General features: G+C 32.1%; 1 protein-coding gene across 2 annotated transcripts in view; it reads left to right on the top strand.

Annotated features, from left to right (window-relative positions):
- The window catches only part of Mnat1 (MNAT1 component of CDK activating kinase), a 239,691-nt gene that overhangs the window by 86,985 nt on the left and 129,999 nt on the right, over nt 1-22,707 (top strand). For both annotated transcript variants that reach the window (XM_046461149.2, XM_058584611.1), the window contains exons 5-6: nt 1,142-1,282; nt 6,571-6,696. In XM_046461149.2, coding sequence (XP_046317105.1) covers nt 1,142-1,282; nt 6,571-6,696 — 267 coding nt within the window. The remainder of the gene's footprint in view (nt 1-1,141; nt 1,283-6,570; nt 6,697-22,707) is intronic.

The following is a 22,707-nucleotide window of genomic DNA, read 5'->3' as shown; positions in this document are numbered from 1 at the left end:
AGGGAGGATCTCCACTTCAATTGGCTATCCCTCATTGTCACACCCAAAAGCCCCTTAATCACCAGCCCTTCTTAATCCAATCAAGTTGAGGATTCAAATTAACCATTGCAGTCTCTAACATATCTTTATAGGGGATACAGTTGCACTCATAACACTGTGTATGAAACCTTTTCTTATTCTGCTGTTACTTCCAAGGAGAATTTATCTCACTGTCAGTTGTGTTCTCACTATATACCTGTGTACCTTACAAAAACATGTCATTCTTAATTGCAAACACAAATACCTCCCATGTACTGTTAATATAACCTTTTTACATTTATTGCTATTTATGCTTCTTAAGTTGGAAGCCTGAGCTAGAGTAGAGACTTTGGTAGTAGAGGTGGAGAAGTTTGTAAGATGTGTGAGAGAATTCATAGGACTTAACAGTTGATTTAATTTAAAGAGAATGAGGGAGTAGAGAGAGTAAACAAGGATGACTTTGAGATTGAATTGACTCAAGATATTGTTGTGCTCCTAGAAGAAATAAAAAATATAGGAGAATAGATACTTAAATTAGTTTTGCACATACTGAATTTAAAGTATATAAGTAGGGGCTGGGCTGTGGCTCAGCAGTAGGACACTTGCCTGGCATGTGTGAGGCACTGGGTTTGATTCTCAGCACTGCGTATTAATAAATAAAGGTCTATCAACAACTAAAAAATAAAGTATATAAATAAACACTTTTTCTGCATGGGAACTCTTTTTTTTTTTGGTGGTGGTGGTGGGGTAGTTTACCTAATATGTGAATTGAAAAAATAAAGATCATGTTAAATCCCTTAAAGTGAATGACTTTAAACTGTCTGTAATAATCATAAATTAAAAAACCCTAATTGTTAAGTACAGTTGTTACAGTTCTGCTTCCTAGCTTAATGTTCTTTGTTTAAGTATTTGTATAGTGCTAGATGTCAGTCATTCTTTTTAATAGAAACATGTTCACATGAAATAAAATGAATTCTAGTTTCTTCTAAGAAGATTGCTGCATTATTAAAAAATAAGTACTTAGTTTGTTTTATGCTTGCAATAAATAAAGTATCAGTATGTGCTGTAGGATTGCTGTTGGTTGCTAAGTGTATTCCATAGCATATATAAATTTCTGTTTTAGACTCGTGAACAGGAAGAATTGGAGGAAGCTTTAGAGGTAGAACGGCAGGAAAATGAACAAAGAAGACTATTTATACAAAAAGAAGAACAACTGCAGCAGATTCTAAAAAGGAAAAATAAGCAGGCTTTTTTAGATGAACTGGTATGTATTAATATTACTTGTGATTAAAAAAATTAGTCTTCAGGATATACCTTTATTATTTATTGTGTTGGATAATGACATTTAAATGGCATTTCCACAGTGTGCTGTGGTTTACATTTAGTTTAGGTGATTATTTGTTGATATCATTAAGTCTATTGCTGAATAAGAAATTATACTCTCCCCCAAATTAAAAAGAAAAACCAAATAAACCACTATCAACAGAATAACATTCTTTTATACTCATATTTCTGTGGGACGAGAATTCAAATGGGTCTCTGGGGCTGTTCTCCTCCCATGTATTCTCAAGGTACCTCCCTAGGTGGTTTTTATAGCTGTGTAGTTGGGACTATAGGAGGGAATATTCTAAGAATAAAGAAGTAGAGGCTGGTAATGTATTAAGAAGTAGAAGCGGGAGCTGAGGTCGTGGCTAAGCGGTAGAGTGCTCGCCTAGCATGTGCGAGGCCCTGGGTTCAATCCTCAGCGCCACATAAAAATAAATAAATAAAATAAAGATATTGTACCCATCTACAACTAAAAAATAAGTATATGTAAAAAAAGAAGTAGAAACTATTAATGTATTAAGACTTGGGTTGAGAAATTTGTGCAGGATCAATTTCATCATATTTATTAGTAAAAGAGCCCATTCAGTTTCAGGAGGAAGGGATATAGATCTTACTTCTGGTGGGAGGATTATGGCCATCTTTAATCTACATAGTATGTGCTTGGAAAAAAAATTCTCAAAATTGAATGTTGTGGCTTTGTGCTAAGGTTTATAATAACTCTGGTTACTCTGATATAACTTGATTTCATATTTTATATGAGAAAACAATATTTTTGGAAGAAGTGTTGTTACAATATTAGTGTTTTCTAGCAATCAGCTTCGTAAGTAATTGTTGTTATAATAGCAATAATTAGTAAAGTTTGTGATGTGTTTTATAGATTTGATACTGTATTATAACTCTGATGCTTATAATCCTGTATAATATTGATAACATCCCAAACTAGAAGACCTTCCTCTCTAGGAAAGTCTTTTTATATTCTTCCCTTCCCATTTTTGTCCACATAATGAGTTATTTATTCAGTGTTAACACACTTATCACATCTAATTGATATGTTGTTATTCTCTGGTGAGATAAATATATATGATATATTGTTACATTGTGCTTTTGTCCCCAAAAGCATCTAATCCAGTTAATCAGGAATAAAAAGAGAAAGCAAAATTACTTAATTTTAGAAATAGATAAGAAAGGAAAAATAAGAGATTAATGAGGTTTAGACAGAAAATGTTTATCATAAAATCCTATCTAATTTCTGTGAGTGGAATGTGAATATTATTATGAAAATGAGGGCAGAAGCATATAAAATAGAATAATGGTGTTTTCCCTAGCAACTTTCATTAGTTCTTTCTTAAAGTTATTAAGTGGAAAGTATGGCTTTAGAAGCTGAAATGATACCTGTTGTGTTTTGCATTTTTGTAGATGTGTTTGGTAAGAAATTGAAAATTTTAAAGGATGAATTAGTAAATATCAATTTTTATAGTTATTTTTTTTTCCAGGTTCATAATTTATTGTACAAATTGAATATTACATGATGAGTTGACATTAGCTTCTCCAGGGATGGGAACTTAACAGATGAGGTCACACATTTTAGAATCCATTTATGTTGCTTTCACAGCTGGAGTTTTTTTAGATCTTAGCTTGAAATATATTGAAAGATTCTTCCCCAATCATGTTATACAAAGAGGGAAACACTTTTTTGGGGAATAATGCTTGTCTTTATAGATAGTTGAATTAATACCAAGTATAGAAATTTGAGATTACATGAAAATATACTTTTAGTATTTTATGTCTCATTAATAGAAAGGGTTTTCAGATTTCATTTTGAAGTTAGCTAGCTTTGCATAGCAATCATTCTTGCATATTTTTTTGTCCTTAAAAGTACTAAAGTTTGCTGCCTCATTGAGCTGCTGTTGGCATGAAGCTCCCCTTTAATTCAGTGAGGCATGAAGTATGATGTGAAACTGCCAATGTACATTGTATATAATCTGGAGTTAATATTGGTTTTTGTGAGTCCTTCCCCCCACTTCCTGTTTTCTTCACCTGCAAGTCATTACCACACATACTTTGCTCACTATTTAGGTCATATAACATAGTGGTTAAATAATTCTTAGTAATTTGCTGTATTCATTAGTACAATTAATTGCAACAGATTGGTTTAGAATACCACTGTAGTTGGATTTCTGGTTTCCATTTTAAAATTTATTTTTAAAGATTCTTCATTACATTAATATTTCAATCTTTATTAATATTTTCATTATAAATATTAACATAAATTTCTCATATCTTTTTGAACCCTATTAAATAATGTATTTCTTCTGTATGTGTTTATGTGTTAGATTTTATTAAGAAAGAAAATAGCTAGCATTATATTTGTAAATATATCTAGCCTTGAGTCTTAGCATTATTCCATGAACCTAATTTATACAAGTACTACTTACTAAATTTTTTTTTCCTTTGTTTTTGAGTTTAGTTCTTGTGCCAAAAGCCACTTTTTAAACTTTAAAGAGCAATGGCATTACATTATACTCTATGTGACAGGATTTTAATGTTATGGTCTTAATGTTTATGGCTTAGCATTTGCCATAATATTGGCTAAAAAGTCCATTTATTTAATACTAACTGTAAATTTAAATTTTTTTAATGGTTTGGAAAGAGATTTTTAATCAGGTCCTGTCTTATTAAATCTTTTTATATTCCCATTTGAAAATTTTGTTCAGTTTATATCTTAAATTTTGTATGGGCTAATATTGTTGTCAAATGCAGTAGCTGATTTTTATTAGAAATATTGTTTGCCAGATGGCTTGCTTAAAGTCAGTTAAAATAATCTTTTAAAAATGGTCATTATGAAGCTTTTAATGAGTATCACAGGCAGTCTTATTAAAGTTTCTTTAAATATTAAACATTGTCCCTTCGGGCAGTTATAGGTTATGGAAACTTTCAATGCAAAATGTAATACTAAGAAGTATGAAATAACTTGAAAGATGGAATTTACATGTTATATATTCCTCAGAGTGTATATTTTTTACATAGTTTATTTTACCCTATAGATATTTTTTGTGGTCATGCATGATTCTAGTTTTAACACTCACAAAGGCTTTCATGCTTCAAGAGTTTTTAGTACTAAAGTAGAAAGAATTAAGTTAGATTTAAAGTAAATTCTATGCTTTAGTATTAAAATTAATTTTAGATACCTAGAATGTTTATTTTTATTCCTTTTATATGAATGTGAAACCAGGATTGAAGTAAACTGGCTTAATTAGCAATTTTTTTGAAGTGAACATGTTATCTTGCTTTCATATAAATAAGTTTTGCTTTTTAGAATATATATCAGTTGTGGATGAGCATATACTTTCTAAGTTGGAGAGTAATGATTTAACTTTTTAGCTAAGATAATTTATATTTCCTCTGTTAGTTTCTACATATGAAAAGGTGGAATGGCTTTTAAAAGGCTTTTTAGGTCTTAGTCCAGTTAAAAAGTTTTTTAATTTAAAATGCTTAATGGAAATCTAAAATAGCTTCAGGGATTCATAGTCCTGTTACTACTGCATTACTAATGCTTTGTTGTAGATATTCAAGCATATTCTTCTACAGTATTTCACTAACTCCTTCATTATTGCTAAAAGTAGGTCTCAATGATTTTCTCTCTTAATAAGGATACATTTTATAAGTAAAATTTGTATACTTCCATTAACTTTTTTTTTTTTTATATTGAGGATTTAATCCAGGGAAGCTTTATCACTGAGCTACATCCCCAGTTCTTTTTTATTTTTTATTTAGGCTCTCACTAAGTTACTTAGGGCTTCACTAAATTGCTGAGGCTGGCCTGAAACTTGCAGTCCTCCTGCCTTAGCCTCCTGAGGTGTTGAGATTACAGGCTGTATTTACTTTTAGAAGTGTGATCCTCATGATATTCCTCTTGCAAAGCACTTCTGTTACAAAATTGTGTTATGCCAACTTTATTCTAGGATGATACTCTTGAATTAAATTGCTTGTTATTTTGAATTACTTACACACTGGAACCTTAAATAATTGCTTTTATTAGCTCCATTTGTGCCTAAAAATTATTAAGTGGTATTGTGAAACATTAATTGTAGAGTTTCTTCAAAATTAAATTCTGGGTGGTGACTATTTTAAAAATCTGTACTCCCACACCCCTACCTCCCCCCCCTCCTTTTTTGCAGTGCTGGGGATCAAATTTAAGGGTCTCATTCATGTTCCAAGCAGTCTATGACTAGGCTATACCTCCAACCCTATCTATAGCCCATTTTAACAATATGTTTTCATAAATAATCTTGGTATAGGAGATAAGAATGTGTACTTTCGTATTTGTTTACAGATATGGAATATGTATGTGTGTGTGCATGTGCGCACACGTGTGTATGTGTGTCTGTGTTTATGTGTCACAGGGAGGGAAAAAAGATCACCTTCTCTCTAGACCTACCTCTGCATATGTTTCTTGGTTATTATTTAACTGACAAGTCAGAAAAAATTTGTATGTAACTTAGTTTAGATATTAGCTTTGCAGCACTTCAAACATGTAAGACGTCTTCATGTGTAACAGGATAAATAACAGTACGTGTAAGAATCAGTCAGAGATTTGCTTGTTTTAATTAAATATGTGTGTGTGTAGATTTGTGTACATGTTGATCATGGTTTATTATCAATATAGGATATTAAAAATGTTTATAATTTTGTTACTTAATTAAAAAAATTTAGATTTAATTTTTAAAAGTTAGTAAAGAAGAAAATAAAAATACATTTGATTGTACATACAATAGATCCATTGTGCAAAATAGAGCAAGGATCATTTCCAAACAGCCTTAGGTGAAATCTAATGGGAAACAATTTTAAATTGGTCTGAAATCACTGGTAAAAAGAATGTGTCTTAGGTAAACATCTGATCTAAGTTATAGTACTTTGTACTACTCTTTCTGTGATTAGCTTCTTTTTTTTTAATAAATACAGTTGGTGGCTAGATGAAATATGACCCTATTATATTGTCTTTAATGTGGATTTTATAAAAATACTTGTTTGCGGGTTATTTTGATTTATGAGTCTACAACAGCCTTTTTTTATTATGGAATGTTAATATTTTCTGTAAAGTGTTCTCCAGAAAGTGAATATTTAGTCCAATATCAAATACTTACGGAAAAGGCTTACTTTAAAAGTTTTGTTCCTATTTAGCTTGTCCTTTTTAACTTTCATATTGAACTTGAACTTTTCTTATAGGAGAGTTCTGATCTCCCTGTTGCTCTGCTTTTGGCTCAGCATAAAGATAGATCCACCCAATTGGAAATGCAACTTGAGAAACCTAAACCTATAAAACCAGTGACGTTTTCTACAGGCATCAAAATGGTAAGCCTTATTTTAATTGCTTATTTAAAAGATATTTTCAGAGATTATGCTTTATAATTCAATATTAATTTCTCAGTAAACGGAAAGGTACAGATGTTTAAGAACAAGATCTGATGTAGATTAGATGTTTGCAAATATGGACATGCACATTGTAAGGAAAGTGAATATTTAGCAAGTATAAACACAGTTTTATTGAGTGTGATATTAGATTTGTATTTTTTTTTAATCTTGTAATTTAGGAAAATATTTTTTAAAAGAAAATGCTTAGTCTCATTAAGGAAGTATTTGATGATATAGAATAGGAAAACAAATATCAATTTGTATTTCTCTGCAAACAATTCTCTCTCTCTGTCTCCCTCCCTCTCTATATAGATAGGTAGATACTTTTTTAGAAGCCATTTTTAGCTTCTAGATTGTTGTAAGGATAAACTAATTTGAAATTAAAAAATATTTTAGCTATTCATTTGAAAGAAAGATTTTATTCGGTTATTTCTTTTGGAATTGTATGCTTTGTCATATTAGTTTTAATATGTATTTAACATCCAGATTTTTGAGATAGAGCTATTGTAAAATATATAACTTTTATATTAGTGAATTAATTTAAAATAGTGAGTGTCATTATAGTAGTATAAAAATGTGGCAGCATTTTGAAATTGTAGTTAAGATAGTCAACTAGTTTTGTAATACAGTAATTCTTCTTGTATTTAGTATGTCTGTACACACAAATTCTGTGTAACACTTTTAGATTTTCCTCTTTTTCTCCAAATGTTTCCTTTAAAATATAAAACTAAACCAACCAAAGCTTGTAGGTTACTAACTTTTTGTGAAATGATTATAGGGTTTAATTTAATATTATGTAGTATCAAGTTTAGAGAATAACATTTCTTATTTAATCTTGCTATGCTAAGTTATGCTCTCTGTATTTTTCTTTCTCTTGCTACCATGGTCCCATTATTATTAACTCTTGAGCATTCTTTTATATTAAGACTTACAATCATTGTATTAAAATTATCAGTTCACCTGTCTCATTATCAATCTATAAGCTTCTAGAACTGACACCTAATAAGCTTTTCATGAATCTTGGCTAGAAGCCTAGGTAATTGAGTGAGGGATGGATGAACAAATAAATAGATAATTGATTAGAATAGTACCTGAGTTTATATATTACATCAACCCTTTAGTGAATTATAATGCATATATGCTTTTTTTTTATATTTTGCTCACTGAAACTATTTTTATTAATTTCATGAGGTGGATTTTTTTTTTTTTTTGCAAATGTCTAACATCAGGAAGCAGTAAAAATAAGAGCAACAGAAAATGTAGAATAGTTTTGCCATAGTTACTGTTCAATAGTGAATGAGTGAAAAAATGTGTTAGATTATTAAATAAATACATTTCTTCATCTCTTGGAAAGTATCTTGGGTACTTCTCTGTAGTCACTTAAAACCAAGTTGGCACATTCTTTTCTAGATGCACTCTGTCTGTAACTTACAACCAAACTGTGTTTTGCTTATGTTGTGGTTGCGGTCAGATTCTCTAATAAACTACGTAAGAACTCATGGAATGAAGAATTGAATTTTCACTTTTTTACCCTGGCATTACAATACTCAGGCTGATAGAGTTTGCAGATTTTTTGGTTGACATTTTTCATTATATGCCTGCATTTCAAAGCTATTGTTAATACATGCAATATTGAAATGGCTGAAGTTAGCTGAAAACATTAGTCAAGTCAATGATTTTCAGTATGCAGTCCTATGCTTAGATGACACACAAAGCTGTACGTTTCAGGTACATATCCTCTGTTATAAGTTGAATGTGATTAGTGTATAGGAATCAGTATTTCAAAAACATTATCAAAATACATTTCTTTTTTAAATTGATTTTATTTTTTAAATACATAGCAGTGGAATGCATTACAATTCTTATTATACATATAGAGCACAATTTTTCATGTCACTGTTTATATATAAAGTATGTTCACATCAACTCATGTCTTCATACATGTCCTTTGGATAATAATGTCCATCACATTCCACCATCCTTGCTAACCCCCTGCCCGCTCTCTTCCCCTCCCACCCCTTTGCCCTATCTAGAGTTCTATATTCCTCCCATGCTTCCCTTCCCTACCCCACTATGAGTCAGTCACCTTATATCAGAGAAAACATTTGGCATTTGTCTTTTTGGGATTGGCTAATTTCACCTAGCATTATCTTCTCCAGTGCCATCTATTTACCTGCAAATGCCATGATTTTATTCTCTTTTTATTGCTGAGTAATATTCCATTGTGTATATATACCACATTTTTTAATTCATTAATCTACTGAAGGGCATCTAGTTTGATTCCACAGTTTAGCTATTATGAATTGTGCTGCTATAAACACTGATGTGGCTGTGTCCCTGTAGTATGCTGTTTTTAAGTCCTTGGGGTCCTTGGTCTGTACTCAAAGTACATTTCTAATTAGAAATAATATTCTAATTTTTAAAGGCCAGGGGCTATTTTTCTTTGTTTGACCTCAACAGATAAGGTCACATATATCATACTTTTATCATTGAAGTTAATAATATATTGCTTCCATTTTTAACAAATGTATAGTAGCTGCTGTTATTTTCCAGTTCCCTTTCTTTTATAGTATATATAATACTGAAATAAGATCTGGCTTAATCTTAACTAGAAGATGCAATAGTTCATCTTAAGTTTTTTGTAACTCTTTAAAATAATTTTTTTTAGTTGCTAACTACAGTAGTTTGAAAATCTATATGATTCAATAGTAAGTTGGTTGTACCTCCAAATATGTATTCTGATTTCATCAATTTGTCCCCATCTCTGTTATCCTACACTAGTTACCATCATGTCTTTCTTGGACTCCTGTGGTAATCTTCCATCTTATCTCTCTATTCTTCTTTATAATCTGTAACCTTTTTATGGTTCCCCAGATGGATTGATGATGGTAAATAAACAATGAAAATATGAAAACATCACCTCCTTAATGTATTTCATTGCTTTTCCAATATATTTAGAATAAATTCCAGAATATTAATCAGTCACTTTCTCATCTGTAAGAAAGTGATATTTGTACCGAAAAGTGAATGGTGAAAATGAGTTAGCCAAGTAAAAATCCCAGCAGAGAAAAAGAAAAAAGCAATAGCAAAAAACTTAAGGTAAGAAACAGATGTATTAACAGGTAGTGTTAAACATTAAACTTTTCACTGTCCAAGCTAAAGCATCTTTCTCTTATCCCTACCCCTGTTATTTAATACCTTTTAACTCTTTAAAACATATATCACTATTAGAAGATATTTTATAGACACATTGTTTAATGTTTATCTCTACCATTAAATATAAACTCTGTGAACCTAGAGCAAGGTGTGTTTCTAGCACCTAGAATAGTGTCATATACATCATGGTTCTTCTTGAAGTATTTTTGGATGAGTGAATGAATCCTACATATTAGGTTTATACTGAATTTTTAGTCTGAAGATCCTGATGTACTTTTCTTTATTCTGTTTGAGATGATGTAGCAAATGTATTTATTTGTGTATATTGAACTGCCTTTATATCCCTGGAATAAATTCAGATATGCTATTGGATTCAGTTTGCCAGTATATATATATTTTTTAAAATTTGCCTCTATATTCATGAGGGATATTAGTATGTAATTTCCCTTTTTGTGTCTTTGTCTGGTTTTGGCATCAGGGTAATATTGGTTTTATAGAATGGTTTGGAAAAATTCCTCTTTTTTTTTTTTTTTTTAAGAGAGAGAGAATGAATTTTTTTTGTAGATGGACACAACACAATGCCTTTATTTTTATGTGGTGCTAAGAATCGAACCTGGGTCCCTCCTGTGCTAAGCGAGCACTCTACTGCTGAGCCACAATCCCAGCCCCTCTTTTTTTTTTTAAACACTTTTTTTTTTTAATAGTTTGAAAAGAATTGGTATACATTTGTCTTTAAAATTTTGTTAGAAATAGTAAGGAAGCCACCCAGTCCTGGGATATTCTTTTTTGAAATTTTATTAGGGATTTGATTTTATTGCTCATTAATACTCTGTTTAGGTTTTTGTATTCATTGTTGGTTTTGGACACTGTAAGTTGGCAGGCTGTATGGAGGGCTCTCCCGGAGGCCAGGACTACCACCTAAGTAGCCATTGGGCTAATTACAAGTACACTGGAGCAAGTTGGGCCTACCATTTCTTTGCTAAATTTTCTAGAAGGATGCCTGGCCACCTGTTGGACTGAGTGCAGGTGAATGTAGGTTGCCAACTGTCTTGTTTTCCCTTTTGTGCAATTATTCCTATTCCCTGAGGGGATCAGATGCTGTTTGGATTTTTAAGCTAAGATTTTTTTGCTGATTTTAGCCTTCAAGCATTTGGGGTTTTGGTGTTGTAACTATTAGACATTAGCTTGCTAGAACACAGGTAGAATACAATGGAAATATACCATGACTAGCCCCCAAGTTGACACAAACTCTAGCAGTCAGTCTGGTTTTAAAATGGCACCCAGTTGGGGTTGGGTGGTAGAGCATTTGCTTAGCATGTTTGAGGCATGGGTTTGATTCTCAGCATTGCATATAAGTAAGTAAAATAAAGGTCCATTGACAACTAACTAACTAAATAAATAAATAAAAGGCATAGAGCCATGGCAACTTGGTTATGGGGGTTGGGAGAGAGTATAACATGGACTTCTACTCTATGGCTGATGAATTCCATGCTACTCTTCACGTTTTGTTTGGGGATTCTAGGGACTGCAGAAGTCTCTTGAATAGTTGTCTCCATTAGCAATGAGGATTATACAGGATATATTTAGAAGGCTTATGTGGTTTTAAGCCAGTCTGGGTTGGGAAGCAAATATGGAAGAGATAGGGTGCTTTACTCTTTTCTCTATGGTGTTACCTTAGGTTTTTGATCCCCATAGGGATCTTGGTACTTCCCCTTCCATTTTCGAGCATAGTTCCCTGTATTCTGTCAAAATTGGTTTGTTTATTCTTTGAGGGAATCAAAAAAGGAACATCCTATTTGGGACATCTAACTGATGTATTAGTACTTATTTTGACTCTGTTTTAATTCATATTAAATTATTGTAAATAATGTGATACTGTTATTCATTTTATTCCTTTTCCCCTCCCATAATCTTTTGTTTTGTGAAATATAGTCACAATCTCTACAAAGTTTTTTAAATATGTACAATTGGTAGATAACCTATAAGACTCTTATGTTCTGTTAGTGCCCTCTCTCTTTGTAGCATTTTTCTGCCCTGGAAGCCCTTCTAACTTTTACTGAGAGAGCTTCTGGCACCTCCTATTAGGCTTCATCTTCAATGGTAGAGCCAAGAATATATTGCTGTTTCCTTCTCTTCCTGCTTATCAGAGCCTTTTCCAGGTGATGCCATGAGAGTTTAGAGCTTTTACTCAGCCCATAAGTTGGTTTCTTAGATTGGTCTAGGGTTCATAACTCCTATGGTATTGAGTTCAAAGAGGTTAAAGTACCTTACAAGGGCTGAGGGCTTTCATCTATATTATAATTTTAAAAGATTGTGTGGGTTAGCTAAGTATTAATATGACTCCTGTAGTCTAGAATTTAAAGTGATGGGCTTTTTATGAACATAAAGAAGACCATCTATAATCTCTGTAAAGTTGTTCAGCTTTTGTTTGGAAGATCTATCTAGTGATGAAAGAGGTGCGTTAAAATCACTCAAAAATTACTCAAAATCACTCAAAATTATTGTGTTGCAATCTATTTGACTGTTGAACTTGAAAAGAGTTTGTTTGATGAACGTAGATGCTCCATTGTTTGGGGCATATATATTTATAATTGTTAAGTCTTGTTGGTGTATGGTTCCCTTGAGCAGTATGCAGTGTCCTTCTTTATCCTTTTTGATTGACTTTAGCTTGAAGTCTACTTTATTTGATATGATGATGGAATCCCCTGCTTTTTTCTTCAGTCCATGTGAGTGGTATGATTTTTCCCAACCCTTCACCTTCAGTCTATGGATGTCTTTTCCTGTGAGTTGAGTCTCTTGAAGGCAGCATATTGTTAGGACTTTTTTTTTTTAAATCCAATCTACTTGTCTGTCTTTTGATTGGTGAGTTTAGGTCATTAATATTCCATGTTATTATTGAGGCATTATTTTTATTTTCAGCCATTTTTGTTTATTTTTGGTATTTAACGTGACTTGGTTTCTCCTCTGATTAGGTTTTCATTTAGTGTAATACCTCCCTCTGCTTATTTTTATCATTGTTTTTCATTTCCTCTTCTTGGAATATTTTGCTGAGGACATTCTGTAGTGCAGGCTTTCGCGTTGTAAATTCTTTTAACTTTTGTTTATCATGGAAGGTTTTTATTTCATCCTCAAATATAAAGCTTAGGTTTTCTGGATATAAGATTCTTGGTTGGCATCCATTGTCTTTCAGAGCTTAGCATATATTGTTCCATGATCTCGTGGCTTTGAGGGTCTGTCTTGAAAAATCTACTGAGATATGAATTGACCTCCCCCTATATGCGATCTTCATTCTTCTCTTGTGCAGCTTTTAAGAGTCTGTCGTTATTCTTTATGCTATTATAATGTGCTTTGGTGTACATCTGTTGTAATTTTTTTTTCATTTGGTGTCCTGTAGTTGGTTTTCCAATTTGTTCTTCATGCTTGGAAAATTTTCTGATATTATCTCATTGAAGAGATTGTGGATTCTTTTGGTTTGTAATTCTGTGCCTTCCTCTATCCCAGTAACTCTTAGATTTGGTCTTTTGATGCTGCCCCATAATTTTTGGATGTCCTCTTCATGATTTCTTACTATCTTCACTGTGTGATCAACTTTATTTTCCAGATTTATACTTTGTCTTCATTATCTTTCTTTCTTCCAAGTGATCTAGTCTGTTAGTTATGCTTTCTATTGAATTTTTTATTTAATTTATTATATCCTTCATTATAAGGATTTCTGACTTTTTTTTTTCCAGAGTTTCTATCCCTTTGTTGAAGTAACCTTTTGCTCTCTTATCTCTTTGTTGGAATGATGAATTTTTACCTGTATTTGCTCATTTAGGTCATTCTTTAATTCACAGATCATTTTAATTATGAACCTTTTGAACTCTTTCTCTGACATTTTATCAACTTTGCTGTCTATGGGTTCTGTTATTATAGTATCCTGGTTTGGGGCACATTCTTCCCTTGTTTTTTCATGTTGTCCATGTGTCTTCCTTTTTTTTCACCGGGAGTCTGAAATATTACAGTTTCTACCCTACATTCTTGTACCTGTGCAGATTATCTGTTCCTCACATTGATGTTGGGCATACATATCGTGCTCTTGTCCCTCAATGTATGCTACTGCATCCAAAGGTGGTGGCAATAGCCGAGGTAACCAGAGATAATAGTTGAGGTGTCCCAACATGGAAGCAATGTCTTACAGAGATGGGGCTGAAAGGGTGGGCCTCACACTCTCTTTGGGATGCCTGCTCTGAGATGTAGCTGCTTCTAGGCCCTGTCTCTTGTCAAAAAGTTAGGGGCTACTTCTTGGTAGAAAGTTACGATGATGACATCATCTTGATGCTTTTTTTTTTTCCTTCTCTATCTTGAACATGAGAAACATATTTATTCTAGCTATGCTAATATTGTTGTCTACTACTTTCACCATCTTTGTCATCTCTAGGTCAACTTCCGTTAACTAAATTTTGTTCTCCTGTTCTTGGGTCATGTATTTCTGCACTAGAAACTTCTTTATCTCAGCAGTGTTTTAAAGTTTTCAGTGGTTGGTCTTACTGTCAAATCTGTTCCTAAATATTTTATGTTTTACAACATAAACTTTAAGTGTCTTAAAGGAATACCTTATTTCAAATTTTATTTCCCAATGCCTACTTTTAGTACATATACCTAGATTCAATTAGCTGGTATTTTTATTAAGGATTTTTATGTCTATATTCATGACAGTTATTGATCTGTAGGTTTGTTTGCATATAAAGATGTCTTTGTTTGGCTGTAAGATGAGGATAATACTGGTAATGTTTTTACCAGTAATGGTAGAAATGGTGTTTTTCAGGATATTTGGTGTCAATTGGAAGTAGAGCCCCCTACCCTATTTTGAAAGCATTTGTATGAAATTGGTGTTATTTTTTCCATGTATGTTTTATAGGATTCACTAGTGAAACCATATGGAACTGTAATTTATTTATATGTAGATTTTTTTAGAAATATATGTATTTTTAGTTGGAGACAGACACAACACCTTTATTTTATTTATTTTTATGTGGTGCTCAAGATTGAACCCAGTGTCTCACATGTGCTAGGCAAGCACTCTACCACTGAGCTATAACCCCATTCCCTATATGTAGATTTTAATAAACTCAATTTTAAAAAGTGATATAAGCTATGCAGTATTATTTATCTTTTTGGTAAATTGTAGTTTTCAAAAAATTTGAGATTTTATCTAAGGTATCATTTATTGACATAAAGTTTGTTATATTTCCTCAAAATTCTTTGAATGATTATCAAGAATTTTAGTGATAGTACTTTTAAAATTTCTGATATTTTCTCTTCTTTTTTGGTTAGTCTAGTTCGATGCATATTAGCTTATACTAATTGTGTACCATTCATATATAGATTCTTTGATCCAGTATAGCTTCATTTCTTCTTCTCTCCTGAGTGCTATTATTGTCATATATATTATATGTTGTAAGATCAACCACACAGTTTTATAATTTTTCCAGTTAAACTTAGTTAATAGGAGAGAAGTGTTTTCATTTAGTGTTTTATATATTTATCTATGTAATTACCATTTTAGTGCTCTTTTTTTCTTTGAAAGAACTTGAATTACTGCCTGTTGTTATTTCCTTTTAGCCTGAAGTATTCCTTTAATATTTTTACAAAAATTTTTTAAAAATTTATCTTAAATTATTATTATTATCATTATTTTAAATTTTAATAGCATATTTAATTTAACCCAATAAATCCCAAATATAATTTCAGCTTGTAATCAAATAAGTATTATTAAAAATACTCCGGAATTGTGACTTGGTTCTTTTTAAAATTATGTCTCATTATTGATATTCTATATTTGATAAGTCATTTTAATCAGACTTAGATTTAATTATTTAAAAATTGTTTCCTTTAGTTCTTTTTAAAATTTGTTTTAATTAGTTATACATGACATTAGATGCACTTACATACTTTGATATATCATACATAGATCGGATATAATTTCTCATTTTTTTGATTATACATATTGTAGAATCACATTGGTCATACAGTCACATTCATTCATCAGTAATAATGTCTGTTTCATTCTACCATCTTTCTTATCCCCACATTCCCTGCCTTCCCCCCCTTTCACTTCCCTTTACCTAATCTAAGGTAACATTATTATTATTATTTTCCTTACAATTCTTAATACACATAAATACCACACTTTTTGTATTTCTGTTTATATATAAAGTATGTTGACACCCAATTCAAGTCTTCATATGTGTACTTTGTATAATGATGTCCATTCACATTCCACCATGCTTGTTTCTCCCCTACCCGCTCCTTTTCCCTCCCAACCCTCTTCCCTATCTTGAATTTATCTATTCTTCCCATGTTCCCTCTCCCAATCCCACTATGAGTCAATCTCCCTATATCAGAGAAAACATTTGATATTTGTGTTTTGGGGATTGGCTGACACTTAGCATTATCTTCTCCAGCACCATCCATTTACCTGCAAATGCCATGTTTTTTTTCTTTTTTAATGCTGAGTAAAATTCCATTGTGTATATATGCCACATTTTTTTAATCCATTCATCCACTGAAGGACCTCTAGGTTGGCTCCACAGTTTAGCTATTGTGAATTGTGCCTGCAATAAACATTGATGTGGCTGTGTCCCTGTAGTATGCTGTTTTTAAGTCCTTTGAGTATAGTCTGAGGAGAGGAATAGCTGGATCAAATGGTGGTTCCATACCTAGTTTTCCAAGGAATCTCCATACTGCTTTCCAAATTGGCTGCACCAATTTGCAGTCCCACCAGCAATGTATGAGAGTACCTGTTTCCCCACATCCTTGCCAACACTTATTGTTATTTGTCTTCATAATAGCTGCTTTTCTGACTGGAGTGAGATGATATCTTAGAGTGGTTTTGATTTGCATTTTTCTGATTGCTAGAGATGATGAGCATTTTTTCATTTATTTATTGAATGATTGTATATCCTCTTCCGAGAAGTGTCTGTTCAGGTCCTTGGCCCATTTGCTGATTGGGTCATTTTTTTTTTTTTTTTTTGGTGGTTAGCTTTTTGAGTTCTTTATATATCCTAGAGATTAGTGCTCTATCTGATGTGTGAGGGGTAAAAATTTGCTCCCAGGATGTAGGCTCTCTGTTCACCTCACAGATTATTTCTTTTGCTGATAAGAAACTTTTTAGTTTGAGTCCCAAAATCTTTTCTAGATAAAGAAAGAAACATTAAAAATATTTTTAATAAAACAATATATTTTTAATGTTTCTTTGTTTATCTAGAAAAGTTTTTATTTTGCCTCAGGTTTGAAGAATAACTAGTTTTATGTTTTTCTTTTACCACTTTGTATATATCATTTTACTACCTTCTGACTTACATGACGTCTTTTTTTCTCCTCCTTTTCCTCCTCCTCCTCCTATTTATTTATTTATTTATCTATCAATGAATGAATGAATGAATGATGGTGCTAGAGACTGAACTTAGGGCCTTGCTTGTGCTAAGCACTCTACAACTGAGCTACAACCCCAGTCCCTTTTTATTTCAAGATAGGGTCTATCTTAATTACCCAGGCTGAACCCAAACTTGCCATAGCTTCTAGAGTAGCTTTTTTTCTTTTTTTTGGTGAAACATAACTTCTCCATTGCTTATTTCAAGTTTTTCTTTTTGTATTTGTCTTTTTACAATTTAAGGGTCCATAGGTTTTCAACTTTTGTGATTTTTTTTCACCCTTTTTGGGCTTTAGTATAAATAAGTAATTTTAGGTTTTTATGTTTAAAAATACTTTTAGCCTAAAGTCAGTTTTTTTTGTAGGATGCCTTTTCCTTCAGCCTTCATAGCTTAAGAAGGGATTACTTAAGCATCTTTTCTAGTGAAGGAATGATAATATTCTGATAATTTTTTTGTTTTAGTTTATTTGTTGGTTTATACTGTTGTTTTCATTTTTCCCTTCCTGCCTAATGGATACACCTATATCCATACCTATTTTCTATATGTGCCATATAAAACATAAAACTTATAGCAATCAAAGGTCTTTTTCTTCTCCCTCTCCTTCCTCCCCTGCTTCCTTGCCTCTCCCTCTCACCCACCCACTTCCTTCTCTTTCTCCTCCTTCTGAGATACGTCCCCACTCATTTTATTTTGAGACAAGACCTTCCTAAAGTTGCCCAGGCTGGCCTAGAACTTATGATTCTCTGCCTCAGCTTCCTGAGTACCTAGGATTGTAGGCATGAGCCACTGTGCTGTCCTCAATGATTACATGATTTTAATTAAATGTGTTTTTTTAATGAATACTGAATGATAATCTTTAAGACTAGTAGAAGATACCATAGCATAGTTAATGTTTATGTTAAGACACGTGTGAGTCTCTTTAGGAGTGCATGTTGATAAATGTTTGACTCTGGACTATGTCATTGCCAAGTAATAGCTACAACTAGAATTCCCAGCTGGATATCTAATTTTGCAGCCTTATTCTTTTAAAAGTGTTACTATAAGCAATAGGTATAAAGAAGGCAGTAGATATAAAGAAGGTGAGTAGTACCAGAAAGAGAGAATAGGAGGAAGGGGGAAAGAAACAGATGGTTATGAAATAAAGTAATAAGAAATTTCTTAAACATTGTTTGTTTTGGATAGTTTTCTTGTGAAGCACATGGAAATACTTTGCACATTTAAGAAGTACTGGCTTCTTACATGCTATTTTGGAGAAACAGCAAATCATTCATGTTATATAAACACAATTAGATTGTTTTGTTGGAATTTTTCATTTCTGGGGCTTACTTTTTCATAAGATAAATAACAGCTCCTTTCAAATAATTTTTGATAATATAAATTTAAATTGAATGGTGCAATTAATGCAAGTAAATGACAGACATTCAAAACTTCATAGTTTCGTTGAGTTATATTCTGCTCTAAAAGTGAGCATTATCAGTAGGAATGGACTTTCTAGTATATGCTTCAAGCCAACATAGTGAATTTGTTTGTTTGTTTATTTATTTATTTTTCTGTGGTGCTGGGGATTGAACCCAGGGCCTATACATGTTAGGCAAGTTCTCTACCACTGAACTACATCTCTAGCACCTATCAAGGTGTTTTGAACTGCTTGTGGGTCTAGATTTCTATGATAGCTGTAATTAGTAAGATCTTAAGGTTGAAGAACATTTTATACTATTAAATACATTTGCATATAAGTATGCAGTTTGTCTATATTATTCTCCCCCATTTTCACTCATATATTCACTAAACACAAGAGGACAATGGAATTCAGAGTGAGTACATGCCTCTAAATTTTTAGTTTAATTCTTTTTCCATTGCACCAAAGATTCTCTTGAGTTAACCATCAAAGTAGGAGAGAGACCAGTAAAGTATTTGATACAGGAAGTAATGTTATACCTTGAAACAATTGTATTATCCTTTTTAGGAGCTCTGCTCCTATGCTTGCCATTGTAATATACTTATTTTTTTTGAAGGGGTGTTGATTATTGGTCTTGGAAAGGCTATGTAAAATAGTTCTTTTATTTCTGTAGTATTAACTTTAGTTTTGGAAATTAGATCTATAAATATAATTACCTGTTTCTGTTATAAGTCCTCCTATCCTTGAAATAGTAAATGATGTTGAAAATACATTTTCGTTGCTGTTACCAGTTCTAGCAGTTTCCCCTGCTTTATTAAAGGTAATCAAACTATTTCCTTGTGTTCCTTGTAGTAATGGTTTGTACTTTTTCATTACAAGCATTTGAGTTGAGAATGGAGTGTAATGAGAATAACAGTCATCTCCTTTTATTCTGTTTAATGACAAAAGCAAGATGGTTTTTTTTTCTTGCCTCCGTATAACAGATAAAGGTATGACTTCAGTGTCAGACTGGGTGTATTCAAATCTGGTTTTGTGAGTTTTAATGCTTATGAGACTTGGACAGATAACCTTATTCATTCCTGAAATGTATATTGCAATATGGTATTTGTGAATATAACATAATGAAGTGCTCAGAGATGATTCTTTGAATCATCTTAGAGGCTATCAGTTATAAAAAATGAATTTTTCCCGGACTTAACCTATTAAATCCTTCATAAACATTAACTTTTTTTTTTAAAAAAAGAATCTTTAACAATAATAAAATAAAAGGGAGGATGTGATTGAAACCTAGGATTAAATTTTAAAGTTATGTAGAATCTGCCAGAATTTTAAGTCCTCTGTGAACAAAGAGATAATCATGTGTTCTAAGTTATAAATAGGCTAATTGGAAATAATTTCAGTCAGTTAAAAACTATTAGTGACTTTTAAAGTCAAAGAATAATCACATTTACAGATAATAGGAACCCTAAAAGTAACTCCATTCTTTTTTGGGGAATTTTTATTGAGCAAATATTGTTCAGTGAATGCATGAAAATCCAAACTTCAGTCTGGCCGTCAGCTAGAATTATTGGAAACAGAAAACAGAATTATTGGAAACAGAAAACAGTAAAGCCCAAGCATTGGATGAACTCATAGTTAAAACAATCTGATGTTTTCTTGATTGAAATATTATAGTTAAAGAAGTTGCCTAAGTACTTCCGCATCTGTACTTCTTTGTATTATCATGGTGATTGATGTCAGTACTTTTTTCTTAGCAGGGACATGTATGTCCTCTGTAAGAATCATGTATCCTAGAAAGTTCTATGGAAAAGGGAATCAAGTTCAACTTTCGTGACACAAATACTGTAGTTTTATTTAATAGAGTTGTTGAATGTTAAGGTATGTACCTTCGTTTTCTCTCTCTTTCTTCCTTTTTTCTCTCCCCTTCCTCCCTCCCTCCTTCTACCCCTCCCTTTCCCTCTCCTCCCTTTCTTCTTTATTTCTTTCTGCCAGGAAACCCAGGGCCTCATGCAAGCCGGGCAAGTGCTGTTTCACTGAACCATACCCCTACCCTTAAGATGTATGCTTAAATGGATTTATTTGAAGATTGAGACCTAACTAGAGACTATTTTGGTGCTTTGACCTATCTTGGTAGATTGTGTTTAGCCATAGGCAAGAAAATTAAAGAGAAGATTAAAAATTGCAGTGGTTAGTAGGACTAGAGATGATCTTTAGTATCTTGCCTACTTTTGAGATTCCCTGAGTTTCTTTATTTATAGACACTCAAATACCGTTTTTGTACTTTCCCATTCCTCATTATAGAATTCTTGATGCTACTCTAATTAAGTAATTGGGAAACATGGTAGTGCTCTTTGAGAATCTGTTCTTTTTTAATAGGAAAATGTAGAGATGAAAAAATTCGGCTCAGATAATCTCTGCTGACACATTGTGTGTGTGTGTGTGTGTGTGTGTATATATTAAAAATACACAAACATTAAGCAAGATATAAAATAAGTGAATAGTTCTTAGTCTTTGTTTTTAAAGGCAACTACTTTGTAATTTGTTCAAGAAAAATGTTTTATAAATGCCCTTTGAAAAGCAATAATAATATAATAAAAACCAGATGGTTCACTAAGTAAAATCATGCAATTTAATTTTTTTCCTACTAACACCTTACTGAAATGAAGTTTTGATTGTGGTTGATGCAGGTTGGTGACTTAAGATCAGGGAGTACATTAGGATTCATAGTAAGCTTTAGTGGGATGTTTTCAATTAGAAGCTCAGTAATATTGTATTGTTAGAACATATAATGCTTGGGAAAGGCACTAGGTGCTGGATAAGCATTTAAAGACAAAATAAGAAAAAGTTAAAATGTAAGAAATTTCAAAAGTTTGCCTAAGGCTAGCCGGCACATAGGAAAGAGAAAGCAAACTTTTCTTTGTATTACCTCCTCCCTTGTTTCCAGGACCCTATACTGAATTTAAGCTAATTAATGTGTTTTTTATATTGTCAATCTGGAATTCTACCATCATTCATAACATTGTTTCTGCAGGAAGATGTTAAACCTTTAACCTTTTTAAAGGTTTTCATTAATATGTTGATTAATTGTAGTGATTTATCAAGTTGAGTATTAAAATACAGCCTGTGGAGATGATACAGAATATTCTTTCTCTTCCTCCTCCTCTTCCTGATGATGATGATGATGATGATGATGATGATATAATTGGTAGCATTTTGTAGGCACTTGACTGTTAATGTTTTTAAAGCATATATATATATATATATATATTTTAAAATATTTATTTTTTAGGTGTAGATGGACACAACATAATGCCTTTATTTTTAATGTGGTGCTGAGGATTGAACCTGTGAACGCTGAGCCACAATCCCAGCCCCAAAGCATATATATTTTTGATCCTTTTAAATACAAATACAAGTGAAACTGAGCCTTGTTAAAAAAATAAATAAATAAAAATCCATCATCTTGCTCCATGTAGAGTCGGGATTCAACTTTTTTGGACTTCAAAGCCCATGCTTTCAACACTGTATTATTCTAAAAGCATATATTATATGGGAAGTTAAAGGCAAAAGAGTTTAGGCCTGTGTTCTTGCTGGAAAGAAAATATATTGATAGGAAAGCTATTGTTGTTTGAGGAACAAAAAGAAATGGAGGGTAGGAATATACTTATAGCTGCTTTAAGTTATTTGGAGGTTAACGTTATCTCATGAGTTCACTAGGAGTAGTTTTGGATATTATGGAAATATTGAAGAACACATATTTTAAAATGAATTAGAGGCCTTAGACATTTAAAAAATACTGTCAGTGTTGACATTTTGTGAGAACATAGTATAAGGTCAGGTCCTGAGGCATTTTTAAAAACATTTGATCCAATTTTATGGTTGTCAATTTTTATATTGCCTAACATAGTATAGATTATTATTATGAGTATAACTTGTAAATAATGTTTCTTACATGCTAATTATATATAAAAATGTAATCCC

Source organism: Marmota monax, unplaced genomic scaffold, assembly GCF_021218885.2.
Source record: "Marmota monax isolate L192 unplaced genomic scaffold, Marmota_monax_Labrador192_F-V1.1 WCK01_AAM20220418_F8-fsc00001, whole genome shotgun sequence".
Taxonomy (NCBI): Eukaryota; Metazoa; Chordata; class Mammalia; order Rodentia; family Sciuridae; genus Marmota; species Marmota monax.
Note: the sequence above shows the minus strand (reverse complement) of the source record. Positions and strands in the feature narration are given on the sequence as shown.